This window comes from Ursus maritimus, unplaced genomic scaffold (assembly GCF_017311325.1).
Source record: "Ursus maritimus isolate PB19 unplaced genomic scaffold, ASM1731132v1 scaffold_9, whole genome shotgun sequence".
Lineage (NCBI taxonomy): Eukaryota > Metazoa > Chordata > Mammalia > Carnivora > Ursidae > Ursus > Ursus maritimus.
The window spans coordinates 7,546,254-7,564,424 of NW_024427107.1; the positions used below are offsets into that span (position 1 = coordinate 7,546,254).

General features: G+C 37.7%; 1 protein-coding gene across 1 annotated transcript in view; it reads left to right on the forward strand.

The window, feature by feature from the left end:
- The window catches only part of RP1 (RP1 axonemal microtubule associated), a 297,701-nt gene that overhangs the window by 139,309 nt on the left and 140,221 nt on the right, over window positions 1-18,171 (forward strand). The window contains exons 15-16 of the mRNA XM_040626106.1: window positions 744-921; window positions 16,600-16,731. Coding sequence (XP_040482040.1) covers window positions 744-921; window positions 16,600-16,731 — 310 coding nt within the window. The remainder of the gene's footprint in view (window positions 1-743; window positions 922-16,599; window positions 16,732-18,171) is intronic.

Genomic DNA, 18,171 nt, shown 5'->3' on the forward strand with positions numbered 1-18,171 from the left:
AAAAAGATTATGCCTAGGCACTTAATCTTGAATGTTTTGTTACACAGTCTTTGAGTAATTTATATGGGATGTCTATTAACTGGTTAAAATTCAATTGAGAGGGGTGCCTCAGTGGCTTAGTTGTTTAAGCTTCTGCCTTCAGCTTAGATCATGATCTCAGGGTCCTGGGATGAGCCCTGCATGTCTGGCTTCCTGCTCAGCAGGAAATCAGCTTCTCCCTCTTTCCTTGCCCTCCCTCCCACTTGTGCACACACACACTCTCTCTTTCAAATAAATAAAATCTTTAAAAAAATTTCATTTCAGAAAATGTGGAATAGCACAGAAAATTGGTGTATGTTTAAATGTAAATGGACTTATTGGTGAGAATTGCCCTCTTTTTCATTATCTTAGAGTATTTTTCAAAAGGAAAATTTCACATATTAGTATTCTCTTTTCACCTATAGAGGTTAGTAACTCTGAAATGAAATACAGAGCATACACTGCACTCTCCTTAGTTGAATCTCCCCTGTTACTCAGAGCCTTTTGTCCAGGGCATACACCCTTGCCTCAGCCAAACACATGGTCTCTGTTTCTGGGTCTTATGGAACACAGTGAAGTGCCTAGTTCAATATATGTAAAAAGGTTCTGAATTTGTCATGAAGATTTGAAAATGAAGCAAAATTATATTCTTGTGAAGTAACTGGTTTTAAATTCTGCCCTTTGGTGTTTGCTCATATTTATGCAATCATATTATATTATCACAGGGTACAGGAGATACTGACTGTCATTTTAAAATTAAGAAGAACTTGGAAAATGCATCTATAAGCCTGGAATCCATGAAAATCCCAGGATTGTTTGTTGGACTTCAGCCAGATGGACAGGCAAAACCAGTTATTTATACTAAGAATGGGAATGTTTTCTTCTATCCACAGGTCATCAAATGTACGTTTACTTTGAGATACTTCCATTTTTGTTTGCTTTGTAATGCTTTTGTGTCTGGTAATTTCATCACATTTTTACTAAGCAAATCTCTGCTATTGGCCTTTGTTGTTGTTGTTGTTGTTTTAGAAGCAGTGGAAAAGATTAGAAAGATAATTTATCCCAAAGTTTCAAATGTTTATGTTAGATATAGAGTTTTTACTATATTAAGCTTCTTTATAGTTTTAAAATTTGTTTGTGCATTTGTATACGTGTGTGTACGTGTGTGTATTTTGTTATTTAATGATATTTCCATATACGCTGAAATATTCTCAGTTTCATTGCTATTAATTTTTAATATTTACAGTATAAAATGAGATAGAAAAAAGGTCATTATAAATGGGATTTAAATTTGAAATAGGATTTGGAAAAAAAGTATAAGGATAGGACAGAAATGTGAATATTTTGAAACTGATTTCTCTCATATCTAGTATCAGATTCTCTAGCCAATTGTAGTGAGGGTCTGTAGGCTAAACAATTTAAGCTTAGAATATATTTGCTTGAACACAAAGGTTAATGAGGTAACTCCATTGTGTTCTTGTTATCTTCGAGTTTATCTAATTTTTGTTATCTAATTTTTGCCTGATGTAGTCCCCTGGACTTTGGCTTAATCAAAATCTAGATTACTTTTTTAGTCACTCTCTTATTTAATGTCTCTTTGCTTATCAAAATCTACCTTTACTTTATATATATAACATTATATATATCCATAGTATATCAGAATTCTACTGAAGATTGTTTAAATAAGAGCTTGATTTAACATGATGATATATCTGGCCACGTTCTTTGCTCTATCTGCCTCAATTCCTTCTCAGCCTTTAGGTGCCATATTTAAAATTTTGCAAATTGTTGGATTAGTAAACCTTAACTTACTGTCATCCGTACCACCACTCCCTCCACCCTCTGTTTTTCCACAGACTGGCACAGAGTGGCACTCCTACTCAACAAAGTGGGTATGCCATCTGTCTCCGGCACACTGCAGGGAAACAGATGACTTGAAAGCAGGAAGATACAGGGTGGAGTAGAAGAAAAAGCTGTGAGAAATAGCTATCAGGGGACAGCAACCATGCTGGAAAAGCACAGGAAGAAAGGAGAACTAATACAAAGGAAGGAGCAGTGAAGAAAAAATGAGAAAGCAGAGAATAGCAATAATAAGAAAAAAAGATGAGTAGAAGAAAAAAGAATTTGTGGCAATACATAAGAGAGAGAGAGAGAGAGAGAGAGTAAAAGGCCATGTTTGTCAACCTCAGGTATTAGTACCAATAGTAAATAAGTCATTCTTTTTTTACAGGCATTAAAATATAGTTCTGTTACTAGAGCATGGATCATTTGAGTTTTCTTCTCAATTTACCAGTTGTATGATCTTAGTTAAGCCAACTAACATCAGAGAGCTTTGGTTTCTGTGTCTGTGTAACTGGGAAAACAGTAATACCTGCCCTATCTCCCCAGTGTAGCTGGTGGGGATCAAGCAAGTAAATGTATAAGAAAGTTCTTGTTTCAGTAATAATACCTAACATTTGTAGGCAATTATTTTATGCCAGACACTGAGAAACATGGGTTCTATCATTTAATCTCACTTTTGAAAATAGATAAATTACTTCTTATGGTCTTTTGAAACTTCACTTTTATTATTTGATAGTGTGTTTAAAAAAAAAATTGAATATCCCCAGTGATTGTGAATTAACTTTAAGAGCTTATAGCCAGTAGGGCTGAGACTAAGTCTTCTAATGATAGATTGATAGATGTCTGTAATCTGTTCATATAATTTCTTTTTCCCCTTTATCATTTTTATTATATAAATAATTCATGTAATGGTGGAAAATTTTGAAAACATACTCGTGGAAATCTGTCTAGAGATAATAACTATTTACATTTTGATGTACATTTTTTCATGACTTTTTTCTATGGAAGTGTGTGTGTTATATATTTATCTATCTTCATGTCTAGGTATACTAAAAGTATATATATTTATATATTTGTTTTAATTTTAATTAATTAATTAATTTGAGAGGTTAAGAGAGAGAGCACAGGCAGGGGGAACGGCAGAGGGAGAAGGAGAAGCAGGCTCCTCTCTGAGCAAGAAGCCTGATGTGGGACCCTGGGATCATGACCTGAGCCAAAGGCAAATGCTTAACCAACTGGGACACCCAGGCACCCCTAAAAGCATATTTTAACAAAATATAGAACTTCAGTCCTAAATATAAAAAGCAATTTTGTATGCTTTTTTACTTAAAAAACAAATGATTTTCATCAATACTCAGATTTACACCATATTTTCAATTTTATTACTGCATTTACCACAAATTATTTAACCAATCCCTTAATGTTGGCTATTTTATTGTGTGTGTTTTGTTGTTGTTGTTGTTGTTGTTGTTGTTGTAGTTGTGGTTGGGGTGGTCATTCATGTACATACATTTTTTTACATGGATCTGAAATTTTTTTCCTAGAATAAATTACCAGAAGTGAAAGTGTTCCCTCAATTTCAATAACAATAGACTTCTTAAATCTGGATGTGCCATAGTGACTCTAGCAGTCTCAGAAATGAGAAGCGTATTTTGGCACTAGTTGTTAATTCTGTGAGGAATTGCCCAGAAGCTACTATTTGTCCTGGCTATGGGGAGGTTCCTCTTGGCCTGACTTTGGGCTACTGTTTATCAATCTGAGATCTTGCAAGTTGTCCTTATTAGATGCAAATTCCTGTGATCAACAAGCTGTTCCTATCTGGGTTAACCCATGAGGATAATCACGGTATTTTGTCTGTTAGATTATGGAAGTTCCAAGTGAGTACTAGACATTCATTGCAAGTATCTCTTTCACTGAAAGACAATGAATGGGAAGATTTTCGAACATACTGTAAAGCTATAGATGTCAGCTCTATAAAGAGTGTTACCCCTGAGGGCTTATTCCAAAGGATTACAGACTTTCCAATTAAAAGGAAATTTAAAATTCTTAGCTACATACCTTCTCACTGATTATTTTCTTTTTCTTTTTTTTTTTAAGATTTTATTTATTTATTCGACAGAGATAGAGACAGCCAGTGAGAGAGGGAACACAAGCAGGGGGAGTGGGAGAGGAAGAAGCAGGCTCATAGCGGAAAAACCTGATGTGGGGCTTGATCCCAGATCGCCGGGATCACGCCCTGAGCCGAAGGCAGACGCTTAACCGCTGTGCCACCCAGGCGCCCCTCTCACTGATTATTTTCAATCTGTAAAAATGACTACACCACCACTTTGCGTTGATGTGATGTTTTAGCCCAGTACGTTTTGTACAGCTCATTATGTATCTGTCATTGTATGAGAATTCAAGAGCTCGGATAGAGACATGGAAAGTGAGGGGTAAGATTCTGTCTCTCATGGATTCAGTAGGAAGAAATAATTAATAGAATTAAAGGCAGAGAACCCATTTTGTAGGAAGTGGCGTTATTATATATGAGACACTTGTTGATATGGCCTTCAATCAAAAATCCTTGGAACATTACTATAAGTCAGCTGATCTCTTGTGGCCTTGGCTGACATATTAAGGGTTTAGCTTATCTTGAGGTAGTGTGTTCTATATGTTACCTGTTAGTATTCTCAGAATCTTGGAAAAAGTTGACACTGAAAGTTTGCCTAGTAGTTCTCTCTCCCTGCTGTTATAGACACCCAGATTGACCAAGAAGATCTCATTAATATAGGGAATCTCATCACCAGTATCATAAATGTCAACATTTGTACAGAAGTAGACTATTCCATGAAATGTTAACCCTAAAGATATTATTGCTAAATATACTGAGGCAACTTCCTGTTTTAATGCTGGAGATACTGCTTTGGAAATTTTATTGAAGCATCATGAATCCTAGGAATTCTGAGGAAAGGTATGAAAGCACTAACATTTATTTAAAATACACTTTCTAGTAATACTTCCCTGTTTTCACAAGACACGCACCATGATGTTTAAGAAATCCATGTATACACCACTTGCTCTTTGGCTTCCACATCAAGTTTGTATTTTCCCCACCCAGGACTGTAATGAAAAGTGTAGCTGCAGAATTGTTTGCAACAACTCCTTTATGGGATTTATTTTGACTCTAGTTGATCATTAGGCTGTGAACATTTCAACAACAACAACAAAAAGCACAAAGAATTGTTTCTGTACAAAGGCTCATGTTTGCTGTATTGATACGCACCATTGAAAATTCTGTTTTGTGTGACTATTTGTCTTTACTTTTATCCACATTTTCTCTTACTTTTCTGGGTAGTACTGAATTTCCTGCCAGATTGGGTAAACAAAGGTGTAACAAAAGATTTAGAGAACAGTGTGAGATAATGGAAAATATATTGATCTTTTCCACATACTCAATACTCTGGTTCCTGCACAGAACTCCTAAAACCCTTGTAAATTCCTAAGTGATAAGAGCATGACAAGCGTCTTTTGTTCTAATGAGATGACTCTGGGTGGGCCCCTGGAAGACCAAGCCATGATTCAAAGCTTGGTATTTTTTTTTATTTTTAATTTTTTTAAATGATTTTTGATTATATTATGTTAGTCACCATACAGTACATCCCTGGTTTCTGATGTAAGGCTCGGTGATTCATTAGTTGTGTATAACACCCAGTGCACCATGCAATACGTGCCCTCCTTACTACCCATCACTGGTCTATCCCATTCCCCCACCCCCCTCCCCTCTGAGGCCCTCAGTTTGTTTCTCATAGTCCATAGTCTCTCATGTTTCATTCCCCCTTCTGATTACCCCCCCTTTCTTTATCCCTTTCTTCCCCTACCGATCATCCTAGTTCTTATGTTCCATAGATGAGAGAAATCATATGATAGTTGTCTTTCTCTGCTTGACTTATTTCACTTAGCATTATCTCCTCCAGTGCTGTCCATGTTGTAGCAAATGTTGAGAACTCGTTCTTTCTGATAGCTGAGTAATATTCCATTGTATATATGGACCACAACTTCTTAATCCAGTCATCTGTTGAAGGGCTTCTCGGCTCCTTCCACGATTTAGCTATTGTGGACATTGCTGCTATGAACATTGGGGTGCATATGGCCCTTCTCTTCACTACGTCTGTATCTTTGGGGTAAACACCCAGTAGTGCAATGGCTGGGTCATAGGGTAGCTCAATTTTTAACTTTTTAAGGGACCTCCACACTGTTTTCCAGAGTGGCTGTACCAACTTGCATTCCCACCAACAATGTAGGAGGGATCCCCTTTCTCCACATCCTCTCCAACAATTGTTGTCTCTTGCCTTGTCTATTTTTGCCTTCAGAGTGTAGGAATAGAAGGTACATTTCTCAATCTCATAAAAGCCATCTATGAAAAGCCTACTGCAAATATTATTCCCAATGGGGAAAAGCTGGAAGCCTTTCCCTTAAGATCAGGAACTCGACAAGGATGCCCACTCTCACCACTATTATTCAACATAGTACTAGAAGTCCTTGCAACAGCAATCAGACGACAAAAAGGGATCAAAGGTATTCAAATCGGCAAAGAAGAAGTCAAAATGTCTCTCTTCGCAGATGACATGATACTCTATATGGAAAACCCAAAAGAAGCCACTCCCAAAGTTTGGTATTTTTAACTCCATTTTTCTATCCTTCAGAGACAGGAGAAAAGCTCGGCACAGAGTTAAAGATTGATCATGCCTGTGAGGGAGCCTCCATAAAATCCCAATAATATGGGGTTTGGGGAGCTTCTAGGTCAGTGAACACATTTACATACTGGAAGGGTGAGGTACCCTAACTCAATGGGGACAGAAGTGCCTGCACTCAGGGCTCTCCTAGACCTCCCCTTATGTATCTTTTCATCTGACCTTTATTGATATGCTTTGTCATATCTTTTAATAAACTGACAAACATAAGTAAGTATTTCCTTGAGTTCTGTGAGCTGCTCCAGCAAATTAACTGAACTTGAGGAGGGGTTCTGGGAATCTTCAATTTACAGGTGATTGGTCAGAAGCACTGTTAACAACCTGGATTTGGGATTAGCATCTGAAGAGAGGGATGGTCTTGTGGAACTGAGTCCTTAACCTGTGGGATCTGATGCTATCTCCAGGTAGATAGTGTCAGAATTGAATTAAATTATAGGACACTCAGCTGGCGTTGCACAGCTGTTTGATATGGCAAAAGCTCCTACACATTTGGTGATCAGAAGTGTCAGAAGTGAAGTATTCTGTGTGAATGCAAAGGAAACACAGGAGGAAAGAAAGAATAGGTTTTTCTAACTCAAACACATAAAAATGTCTTGCTTAAGTAGGGCTTGTCTTTGAGCTAAACTTGCTGACACTCTTCTTCCAAACCTTTCCATTTAAAGTATGTGAAACTCTTGCACCCGATATTAAGCAGAAAACTAACAAATTATTAGGTCCTGTTATTTCTCATAACAATGAAAAATAAGCCACCCAAATGGATTTTCAGTAAGTTTGGAGTTCTTATGACATCTATGAGAACTTAACATCTTATATGATGTTCAGTTGAAAGAATACAACCCAACCTCTTTTGAAGCTTTGTCTATTAACGTTGGCCTTCTGATGACTAGCATGGACTTTAAGTGCTTCCCTGAGGTCCCTCCTGTCTACTGAGTTACAAGCTATCCTGTGGCATTTGTTGAAACTTTCCTAATCATTGAGTACTAAATAGTAATGTTGGTTCCCATTATATTCCCGGGATGCAGTGCAGTGCCTGGCTCAGAGTAGGTTTTTGAACAAATAAATGATGTAGCATAAAATGAGTGAGAGTTTGTGTTAGGAATGTTTGGGTTTTATTTTCATATGCTAGCAGTATGTCCCAATTAGATTAATTAACATCTCTGAACCTCTGTTTTGTCATCTGTAAATGAGAATAAAAGCATTGCATTACAGTAAGAACTTTTAGTGTGAATCTGTGAACATTTTGAAATTGAGTAAACATATTTTGAGTAAGTAAATTGTGGGCAAATATACATAAGTGTGCAGTTGAAGTGGGAAGAAGCTCATGACCCTTAGTTTTCAAAGGTACCAATGACTCAAAGTTAAGGAACGCTATGTTAGTTTTGTGAAGAGCAGCAGAATGTTTACTTAAAAGTTTATAGTAGTTCTCCAAATCACTTCATTGTTTTTAGAATCTTGTCTAACCAGACTACACACACACACACACACACACACACACACACACACACACACGATAGGTTGAGCCTGCCCTATATCAAGAACAACAACAAATATCCCCTTAAAACTGTTGAGAGTTTTCAGTTGTTTGTATTTCAATACAGATATAGAGGAGCCTGGCTCTGTAGGTTTCTTTGTTTTGTTTTAAACAACATTAACTTTTCTTTATAGTTTTCAGGAAGGTAGAGTTGAAATTGTCAGGCACTCTTAGCAATAAAGGGACTTCGATAGGGAAAGAGATCATTGTAGGAAGAGCATAGTAAGGTTGCATTTCAGGAGACTTGAGTAGAGAGCTTTCTGTGGGGAAGTTACCTATTGTCCCCAAGCATGTACCCCTGAATCATGGCTCTGTTCTCCTTAGAGGCACCAGCACTTGATATAAGTATATTTATACACTGGTTGGTCTGACAAGGCTCACAATCACATGGAGGTCACTGCTCTGCCCTGCCTGTGATGACAAAATCTTGTTGACTGGGTTCACTCACCTAACAGCTAGAAGCTTGAAAGTGCAGCAGGGTAGAGAGGCAAGGATATTTCACTCATAGGCTGAGACTGGACTACCAGTTATCCACATCCTGCTTAGGCCTCTTGCTAGTTGTGTCCTCTGACAGCACTTGTATCAAATGTCCATTCTCTATAAAATGAGAATGAAGGGTATCTTAAATCAGTGCTGGTGTGTGAATTACATGAGTTAATATATATAAAATGATTATAATAGTGCCTAGTACTCAGTAGGTGCTATACAAGTATTTGTGGTTATGATTATTAAAGAAAGGAAGAGTTCCTCATGGTGAAATTTTTTTCAGCAAGATTTCTTAAAGACTTCTTTTTGAAGAACAGTTTAAGGTTCACAGAAAAATTGAGAGGTAAGTATAGAGATTTCCCATTATATCTCCTGCCCCACAAGTGCATAGCATTCCCCATCAAAATTCCCCACCAGATGGACATTTATTAAAATCGATGAACTTACATTGACACATCATAATTATTCAGAGGTTGTAGGTAACATTTTGGTTCACTTTTAGTATTGCACATTCTGTGGGTTTGGACAAATGTATAATAGCATATATCCAGTATCTAAAAATATTTTAATTGACCTAAAAGTCCTTACATTAATTGATTTTAAAAAATTTATTTTATTATGTTATGTTAGTCATACAATACATCCTTAGTGTTTGATGTAGTGTTTGCTTATACCACCCAGTGCTCCATGCAATACATGCCCTCCTTAATATCCATCACTGGCCTATTCCAATCCCCCACCTCGCTCCCCTCGGAAGCCCTCAGTTTGTTTTCCAGAGTCCATAGTCTCTCGTGGTTGATTCCCCCTTCTGTTTACCTCCCCTTCATTCTTCCCTTCCTTCTCCTACCGATCTCCCTGCTATTCCTCATGTTCCATAAATGAGTGAAACCATATGATAATTGTCTTTCTCTGCTTGGCTTGTTTCACTAAGCATAATCTCCTCCAGTCCCATCCATGTTGCTGCAAATGTTGTGTAATCGTTCTTTGTGATGGCTGAATAATATTCCATTGTATATATGGACCACATCTTCTTTATCCATTCATCTGTTGAAGGGCATCTCAGCTCCTACCATGATTTAGCTATTGTGGACAATGCTGCTATGAACATTGGGGTGCATATGGCCCTTCTCTTCACTACATCTGTATCTTTGTGGTAAATTCCCAGTAGTGCGATTGCTGGGTCATAGGGTAGCTCAATTTTTAACTTTTTGAGGGACCTCCACACTGTTTTCCAAAGTGGCTGTACCAACTTGCATTCCCACCAACAGTGTAAGAGGGATCCCTTTTCTCCACATCCTCTCTAGCATTTGTTGTTTCCTGCCTTGTCAATTTTTGCCATTCTAACTGGCATAAGGTAGTATCTCAAGGTGGTTTTGATTTGAATTTCCCTGATGGCTAGTGATGTTGAACATTTTTTCATATGTCTGTTAGCGATTTGTATGACTTCATTGGAAAAGTGTCTGTTCATATCTTCTGCCCAGTTTTTGCTTTGATTATTCATTTCTCATGTATTGAGTTTGAGAAGTTCCTTATTCATCTTGGATACCAGCCTTTTATCTATAGTTTCATTTGCAAATATCTTCTCCCATTCTGTGGGTTGTCTCTTTGTTTTGATGACTGTTTCCTTGGCTGTGCAGAAATTTTTATCTTGATGAAGTCCCACAAGTTCATTTTTTCTTTTGTTTCCCTTGCCTTTGGAGACATGTCATAAAAGAAGTTGCTGTGGCCGATGTCATAGAGTTTGCTGCCTATGTTCTCCTCTAGGATTTTGATGGATTCCTGTCTCACATCGAGGTCCTTCATCCATTTGGAGTTTGTCTTTGTGTATGGTGTGAGAGAGTGGTCAAGTTTCATTCTTTTGCATATAGCTGTCCAATTTTCCCAGCACCATTTATTGAAGAGACTGTCTTTTTTCCACTGGACGTTTTTTCCTGCTTTGTCAAAGATTAGTTGACCATAGAGCAGAGGGTCCATTTCTGGGTTGTCTATTCTGTTCCATTGGTCTATGTGTCTGTTTTTGTGGCAGTACCATGCTGTCTTTGTGATCACAGCTTTGTAGTGTAGTTTGAAATCAGGCAATGTAATGTCCCCAGCTTTGTTTTCCTTTTCAACATTTCCTTGGCGATTTGGGGTCTTTTCCGATTCCACACAAATTTTAGTTCCCAGCTTTTTGAAGAATGTCATTGGTATTTTGATCAGGATGGTGTTGAAAGTGTACATTGCTCAGGGTAACATAGACATTTGAACTATGTTTATTCTTCTGATCCATGCATATGGAATGTTTTTCCATCTTTTTGTGTCTTCTTCAGTGTCTTTCGTCAGTGTTCTGTAGTTTCTAGAATATAAATCCTTTACCTCTCTGGTTAAGTTAATTCCGAGATATTATATGACTTTTGGTGCTATTGTAAATGGAATCGATTCCCTAACTTCTCTTTCTTCAGTCTCATTGTTCGTGCATAGAAATGCAACTGATTTCTGAGCATTGATTTTGTATCCTACCACATTACTGAATTATTGTATGAGTTCTAGTAATTTGGGGGTGGAGTCTTTTGGGTTTTCCATATACAGTAACATGTTATCTGCAGAGAGGGACAGTTTGACTTCTTCTTTGCCAATTTGAATACCTTTTATTCCTTTTTGTTGTCTGATTGCTGTTGCAAGGACTTCTAGTAGTATGTTGAATAATAACGGCAAGAGTGGGCATCCTTGTCGTGTCCCTGATCTTAAGGGAAAGGCTCTCAGCTTTTCCCCATTGAGAATGATATTCACTGTAGGCTTCTCATAGATGGTTTTTATGAAATTGAGGAATGTACCCTCTATCCCTATACTCTGAAGGGTTTTAATCAGGAAAGGATGCTGTATTTTGTCAAATGCTTTTTCTGCATCAATTGAAAGGATCATATGGTTCTTGTCCCTTCTCTTTAAGTTAATGTGATCTAACACACCGATTTATTTGCAAATGTTGGACCACCCTTGTATCCCAGGGATGAATCCCACTTGGTTGTGATGGATAATCATTTTAATGTATGGTTGGACCCTATTAGCTAGGATTTTTTGGGAATTTTGTTATCCATATTCATCCGGGAAATTGGTCTGTAATTCTCCTTTTTAATGGGGTCTTTGCCTGGTGACTGGCCTCATAGAATGAGTTTGGTAGTTTTCCTTTTGTTTCTATTTTTTGAAACAGCTTCAGAAGAATAGGTACTATTTTTTCTTTGAATGTTTGGTAGAATTCCCCTGGGAATCCATCAGGCCCTGGACTCTTGTTTTTGGGAAGGCTTTTGATCACTGCTTCAATCTCTTCATAATTATTCTGATTGTTTAAATAATCAATTTCTTCCTGTTTCAGACTTGTAGTTTATAGGCTTCTGGGAAGGCATCCATTTCTTCCACGTTGTTTAATTTATTGTTGTTAATAGTTTCTGATGATTGTTTCTAATGCTTGATGTTCATCATGATCTCTCCCCTTTCATTCATAATTTTATTAATTTGGGTCCTTTCTCTATTCTTTTGAATAAGTCTGGCCAGTGGCTTATCAATCTTATTTATTCTTTCAAAGAACCACCTTCTAGTTCTTTTGATCTGCTCTACTGTGCTCCTGGTTTCCAATTCATTGATCTCTGCTCTAATCTGGATCAACTGCTTTCTCGTTCGTGGGTTAGGCCTGTTCTTCTGTTCCAGCTCCAGCTTCTTAAGGTTAGAATATAAAAATTGCATTTTAGATTTTTCTATTCTTTTGAGTGAGGCTTGGATGGCTATGTATTTTCCCCTTAGGACTGCCTTTGCAGTGTCCCATAGGTTTTGGACTGATGTGTTTTCATTCTCATTGGTTTCCATAAATTGGTTACATTCTTCTTTAATTCCTTGTTTTACCCAATGATTCTTAAGCACAATGATTCTTAATTTCCAAGTGTTTGAGTTTCTTCCAAATTTTTCCTTGTGATTGAGTTCCAGTTTCAAAGCATTGTGGTCTGAGAATATGAAGGGAATAATCTCAGTCTTTTGGCATCAGTTGAGACCTGTTTTGTGACCCAGTATATGGTCTCTTCTGGTGAAAGTTCCATGTGCATTTAAAAAGAATGGGTATTCTGTTGTTCTAGGGTATAGTGTTCTGTATATATCTATGAGGTCCATCTGGTGCAGTATGTCATTCAAAGCTCTTGTTTCTTTGTTGATTTTCTTTTTTTTTTATTTGTCTATTGCTGAGAGTGGAGTGTTGAGGTCCCCTACTATTAACGTATTATTATCTATATGTCTCTTTATTCTGGTTAAGAGTTGGCTTGTGTATCTAGCCATTCCCCTGTTGGGGGCATAAGTATTTATAATTGTCATATCCACTTGTTGGATACATCCTTAAAGAATAATATAGTGGCCTTCTGTATCTCTAACTACTCCTTTAAGAATAATATAGTGCCCTTCTGCGTCTCTAACTATAGTCTTTAGTTTAAAATCTAATCTGTCTGATATGAGAATTGCTACCCCAGCTTTCTTTTTAAAGTCCATTGGCATGAACAATGGTTTTCTATCCCTTCATTTCAGTCTGGATGTATCTTTAGGTTCATGATGAGTCTCTTGTAGACAGCAAATGGATGGGCCATGTCTTATTATCTAATCTGCTACCCTGTGGCATTTTATGGGAGCATTTAGGCTGTTCACATTGGGAGTGATTATTGAGAGATAAGATTTTAATGATGTCATGTTGTCTGTGAAGTCTTTGTTTCTATAGATTGTAAATTTCTGTTCTGTATCACTCTAGGGGCCTTTTTACTTTTATAGAACCCCCCTTAATATCTCCTGTAGGGCTGGTTTGGTGGTTACAAATTTGATCAGATTCTTCCCATCCTGGAAGGGACTTTTCTCTCCATCAATTCTGAATGACAGCCTTGCTGGGTAAAGGATCCTTGGCTGCATGTTCTTCTCGGATAGAGCTTTAAAAATACCCTGCCAACCCTTCCTCGCTTGCCAGGTCTGTGTAGACAGGTCTGACATTATTCTGATATTTTTACCTCTGTACATGACAAATCTTTTCACCCTGGCCGTTTCAATACTGCATCCTTGGATCTAATATTTGCAAATTGCACTATGAGGTGGTGTGGTGTACTTTTGCCACGGTTGACCTTGGGAGGGGTCCTCTCTGCCTCTTGGACATGAATGCTTGTTTTCTTTGTCAGATTAGGGAAGTTTTCAGCTACAATTTGTTCAAGTATCTCTTTTAGACCTCTCTCTTTCTCCACCCCCTTGGGGATGCCGATGATTCTGACATTGGAATGAGAATTTCATTGGGTCAGTAATCTCCCATAATCTACATTCTTGAGATTGGATTTTTTTGTGCCAAGTTTCTGTTTTAACTTTCTCTTCTACCATCCCATCCTCCAATTCTCTAATTCATTCTTCTGGCTCATTTACCCTGGCCATCAGAGCATCTAGTTTTGACTGCATTTGATTCATAGCATTTTTCATTTCTGCCAGATTAGCTCTCACTTCTCCCCTTAGAGATTCTATATTCTCGTTAATATTTTTGTTAATATTTTTTTCAAGTCTACACACCATCTTGACCATTGTTACTCTGAACTCCATTTCTGACAATTTGGTTATATGCATATCCATCAGTTCTGTGGCGGAGGCCACAGACTCATTATCTTTTCTTTGCTGGGGGGGGGATTTCTCCTCCTCGTCATTCTGATGAGGGGAGGTTGTGGGGTTGCCCAGAGCCCAAATTATTGACCAGGACCTAGGTAGTGTGCACTTGTTTTATAGGGACCGTAGGGATGTGGGCTTCTTGCTTTTTTAGCCTGTGTTCTGGCGGAGGGGCCTGCTGCGCTGATACTCAGGCAACCCTGTTTGGGTAGGGTCACCCTGTCCCCTGCAAAGGGGGATGGGGTTGGGCACAATGTGAGCTGGTATTTCCAGGCTTTTGTTCTCTGGAGGCTTTCCCTGGTTTTTTTTCTGTGACTCTTCTGAGAGTCAGAGCAGCAGTGGCCATATCCTAGCTTCTGTCTCAGAACAGAGAGATCGCAGTCCACTCTCCACTGAGCTCTCTTGGCTACTTTAACTCTGTTTCTGTAGGTGCTGCCAAAAAGCCTGCAGCATCCTGGGTTATGTGCCCCACAGCCAGTGACCCAGCCCTCACTTCCAGGGCTGGCACGTCTCTGTCCTTTGTGCTTCTGACAACGCCGGCTGAGCCCCATTCCCGTGCATGCTCCCGAGCTCCCTGTTTCAGTGTGGTTCACGCAAGCTCCACAGTGCAGGTTTTCAGTCTGGTCACATGTGTGCTCCCGAGCTCTTGGTTTCAGTTTAGTTCAACTGTGTGCTCCGGAGCTCTGGTTGTCAGTCTGGATGCGCGCGTTCCTGGGCTTACGGTCCCAGTCTGCTTTCTCGGAGGTGCCAGTTTGTCAGCCCGCTCCCCAGTGCAGGTGGCTACTGCTTCCCTGCACTGAGTGTGGCGGCTCCCTCCCCCTTTTATCTTCTGATATCTGTGCGCGGATTCACAGCTCTCCGCTTCATACCTCAATACTCAGCGCTGAAGATGTTCATTTGTAGCGATCCAGATGTATCTTCCTGCGTCTCAGGCTGATACCATGGGTTTTCATGATGGTCTGGTTCATATCCAGCTCAACTCGGGGGACCAGCTGAAAAAGGGTTCACCTACTCCTCCGCCATCTTTTATCCCTCTGTCCAAAGCCATGCGTTATACATTTATTTGTTCTTATGCTTATGGCAGTGCCTGGGAGAGAGTTTATGTTCTCTTTGTGAATCCTGGATTTCTGCATTATTTGTAAATAATGTAATCCCTTAATTATGGGTCCCTTAATGGACTATAAAAAATGGATGGTGAATTATATTTAGGAATCTTTTTTATTATTTCCTCTTTAAGTGTTCATTTACCCTCAGTGGAGATATTTCTAGTTATTTCTGATCTTCCTTTTAAAATTTTAAAGTTCCTTTATTAGCATCAATCTCTAGTGTCTAAGCATTGCATTGTAAATAAGCCATATGGAAAAACTTATGTTTACATAAGGAGTTTGGTGTTTAAAAGATTATTATTTTCTGAAATTATATAATATCAAATAATTATAAGGAGTTATATGTATAATATATATTTTTGTGATAATATGTATATATAACAATATGATCATGGGCAGTTCAGTTCTTCAGACACCAGTGTTGTATAGTCATTGCCATCACTCTATATGATTAAGTGTTGCTGATTTCTGTTAACTTATGAGATCATTATGCCGTCTCATGCCAACATGTATTTTATGGGTCATCTTAAATTATTGACTGCAATTATGGTATTAAGAAGTAGCTGCTATTATTTATTATTGTATAAAAGCAGACATCTATATAATTTTTTGATGCGGATGAGGTTTCTAACTATGTCTGAACCCTAAGAATGAAACACAAACAACTTAAACTGTGAAATCCTAAACACAAATAGCACTCATCAGCTATAAAATTAGAATCATTATTCAGGTAGGCTGGAGATATCTATTCCTGAACAAAATACCAAAACACTTGCTTCTAAATGAAAGGCAGAAAAATGGCTAATATATTCTTCATTTATATGTATATGTATATTTCTTTGATTTTCATATTTCGGTAAGGTAACATAAAGTGTTGTTTGAGTGATGTTTTAGTCAGTTTCCCTTTCTGAGGAAGGCAAAGTACCAGATTATCAAAGGAGTTTCTGTTTAGAATGTATAAGAAAAACATCTTGAATAAGTTATTTGATTCATACTGTGGTGTTAAATTATTGCTTGGATTTACAAAGCAGTGAATAGATTTTATAGGAATACCATTCATGCCAGCCTGCTGCTAAGAATAAAAAGTCATTTTCTGGTAACTATGTAATGTAGAGTGAAAAGATTTGACTAGGCATTGAAATGGAGACAATAGCAAAACTTAAACTTGCATAGCTGAACATATGGTGAGTTTTCTGAGAAGAAACAAGTGATTTTGAGAGGATCACATCTTTTAAAATCTTAATTTCAGTTGGCAGAGAAAACCCAATGGGTATGTCAGCAACGCCCAGCCAAGAGGAGGAAAAAATCCATGAGTCAAAAAACCAGCAAGAAACACTACCAGAATCTGAGGCCAAGTGTTCCTTACTTTCTTCAGCTGCAAGTAAGCAACAGTCCCCCCCCCCCTTCTTTTGGTTTGTCTGCACTGCTTCTTTGTGGCCACCTCAGGAAAAACATCAAATTATTTTTAAAATATAGGATATATTATTGCCCATGAATTTGCTTTTAAGCTGTTACCTTCCTTTTTATGCTTTGGTTTTATATTGCAAAGAATACATGTATGGGGCGCCTGGGTGGCTCTGTTGGTTGAGCATCCGACTCTTGATTTCAGCTCAGGTCATGAACTCAGGGTGGTGAGATTGAGCCCCATGAGGGGCTCAGCAGGGAGTCTGCTTGAGATTCTTTCCCTCTGTCCCTCCCCTTCCTTGTGCTCACATGCTTGCTCTCTCTCTTAAATAAATAAATCTTAAAAAAAGAACACATATATTTTAAAATGTGTTTATTTCTTTACCTTGAATTCAATGATTCTAGAACAATGACTTGGTAAGAAGAAATTATTAAATTATGACATCATGTTTGGACTATCACATACAAAATATTTTACGAATGTTTTTTATGAATAACAGCAAATTCTCACCAAGGTCTAAGTAACAACAAAAAATAATCTCTATTTCTCTGATGTAGAAATTGAGGCATGAATAAAGTACTGTAGTCCTCAGAGGTTTGAATTTTTAGTTTTTATCTCTTAGTCTGTTTGATCATTTTCTTGCTCTTAAATGTATTACTTTCTCTCTGGGAAGTGTAATGAATGATATCTAACAAATTCTGTACATCAGAATCTAGTAATCTTTGGGTAAAATGAAATATTGGACCACAGCCTCTGGACCTTTTTTGAAAAAAAAAACATTTTGAGAGACAGATAAATTATAATGTTTCTTTTTAAAAAGTGCTTTTTGGAAATTAGTAATTGGGTATGCTCTCTTTTCTTTCAGATAGTAACAAAAAATAGATGTCTCTTGCTGACAACCTTATGATACTATCACATCAACCAGAGGGAAGAGAAATTAGCCTTTTGATTCTTGCTGCATTGGACCAGGCCCAGTTTTATATTTTCATGGACCAGTATGACAAATCACACTGCATGAGAAACATGTGCTTAGTTAAAATTTTTCACAGAAGGAAAACTCAAACTTGTGTCAGGAAGTAATGGCACCTAAATCTGGGATGGCCACCTCAAGTAAAATTTGACTTGGTGGAAAATAACATACTAACTGAAATTCCTAGAAATAGATACTTTTTGTGAGTAACAACATGATGAAGAGGAAATCTTCTATATATCCCATGAGTATTTGTTCTGGTAAAAACATCTTAAAAATGTTACCATTGTTAAATGTTTTAAAATTTAAGGTGTACCATATATTGATTTAATATGTTTATATATTGCGCTATGTAATATATATGTAATATCAGTGCACCTCTATCACATCACATAATTATATTTCTTTTTTGTAATGGGAATAATTGAGATCTAGTCTCTTAGCAA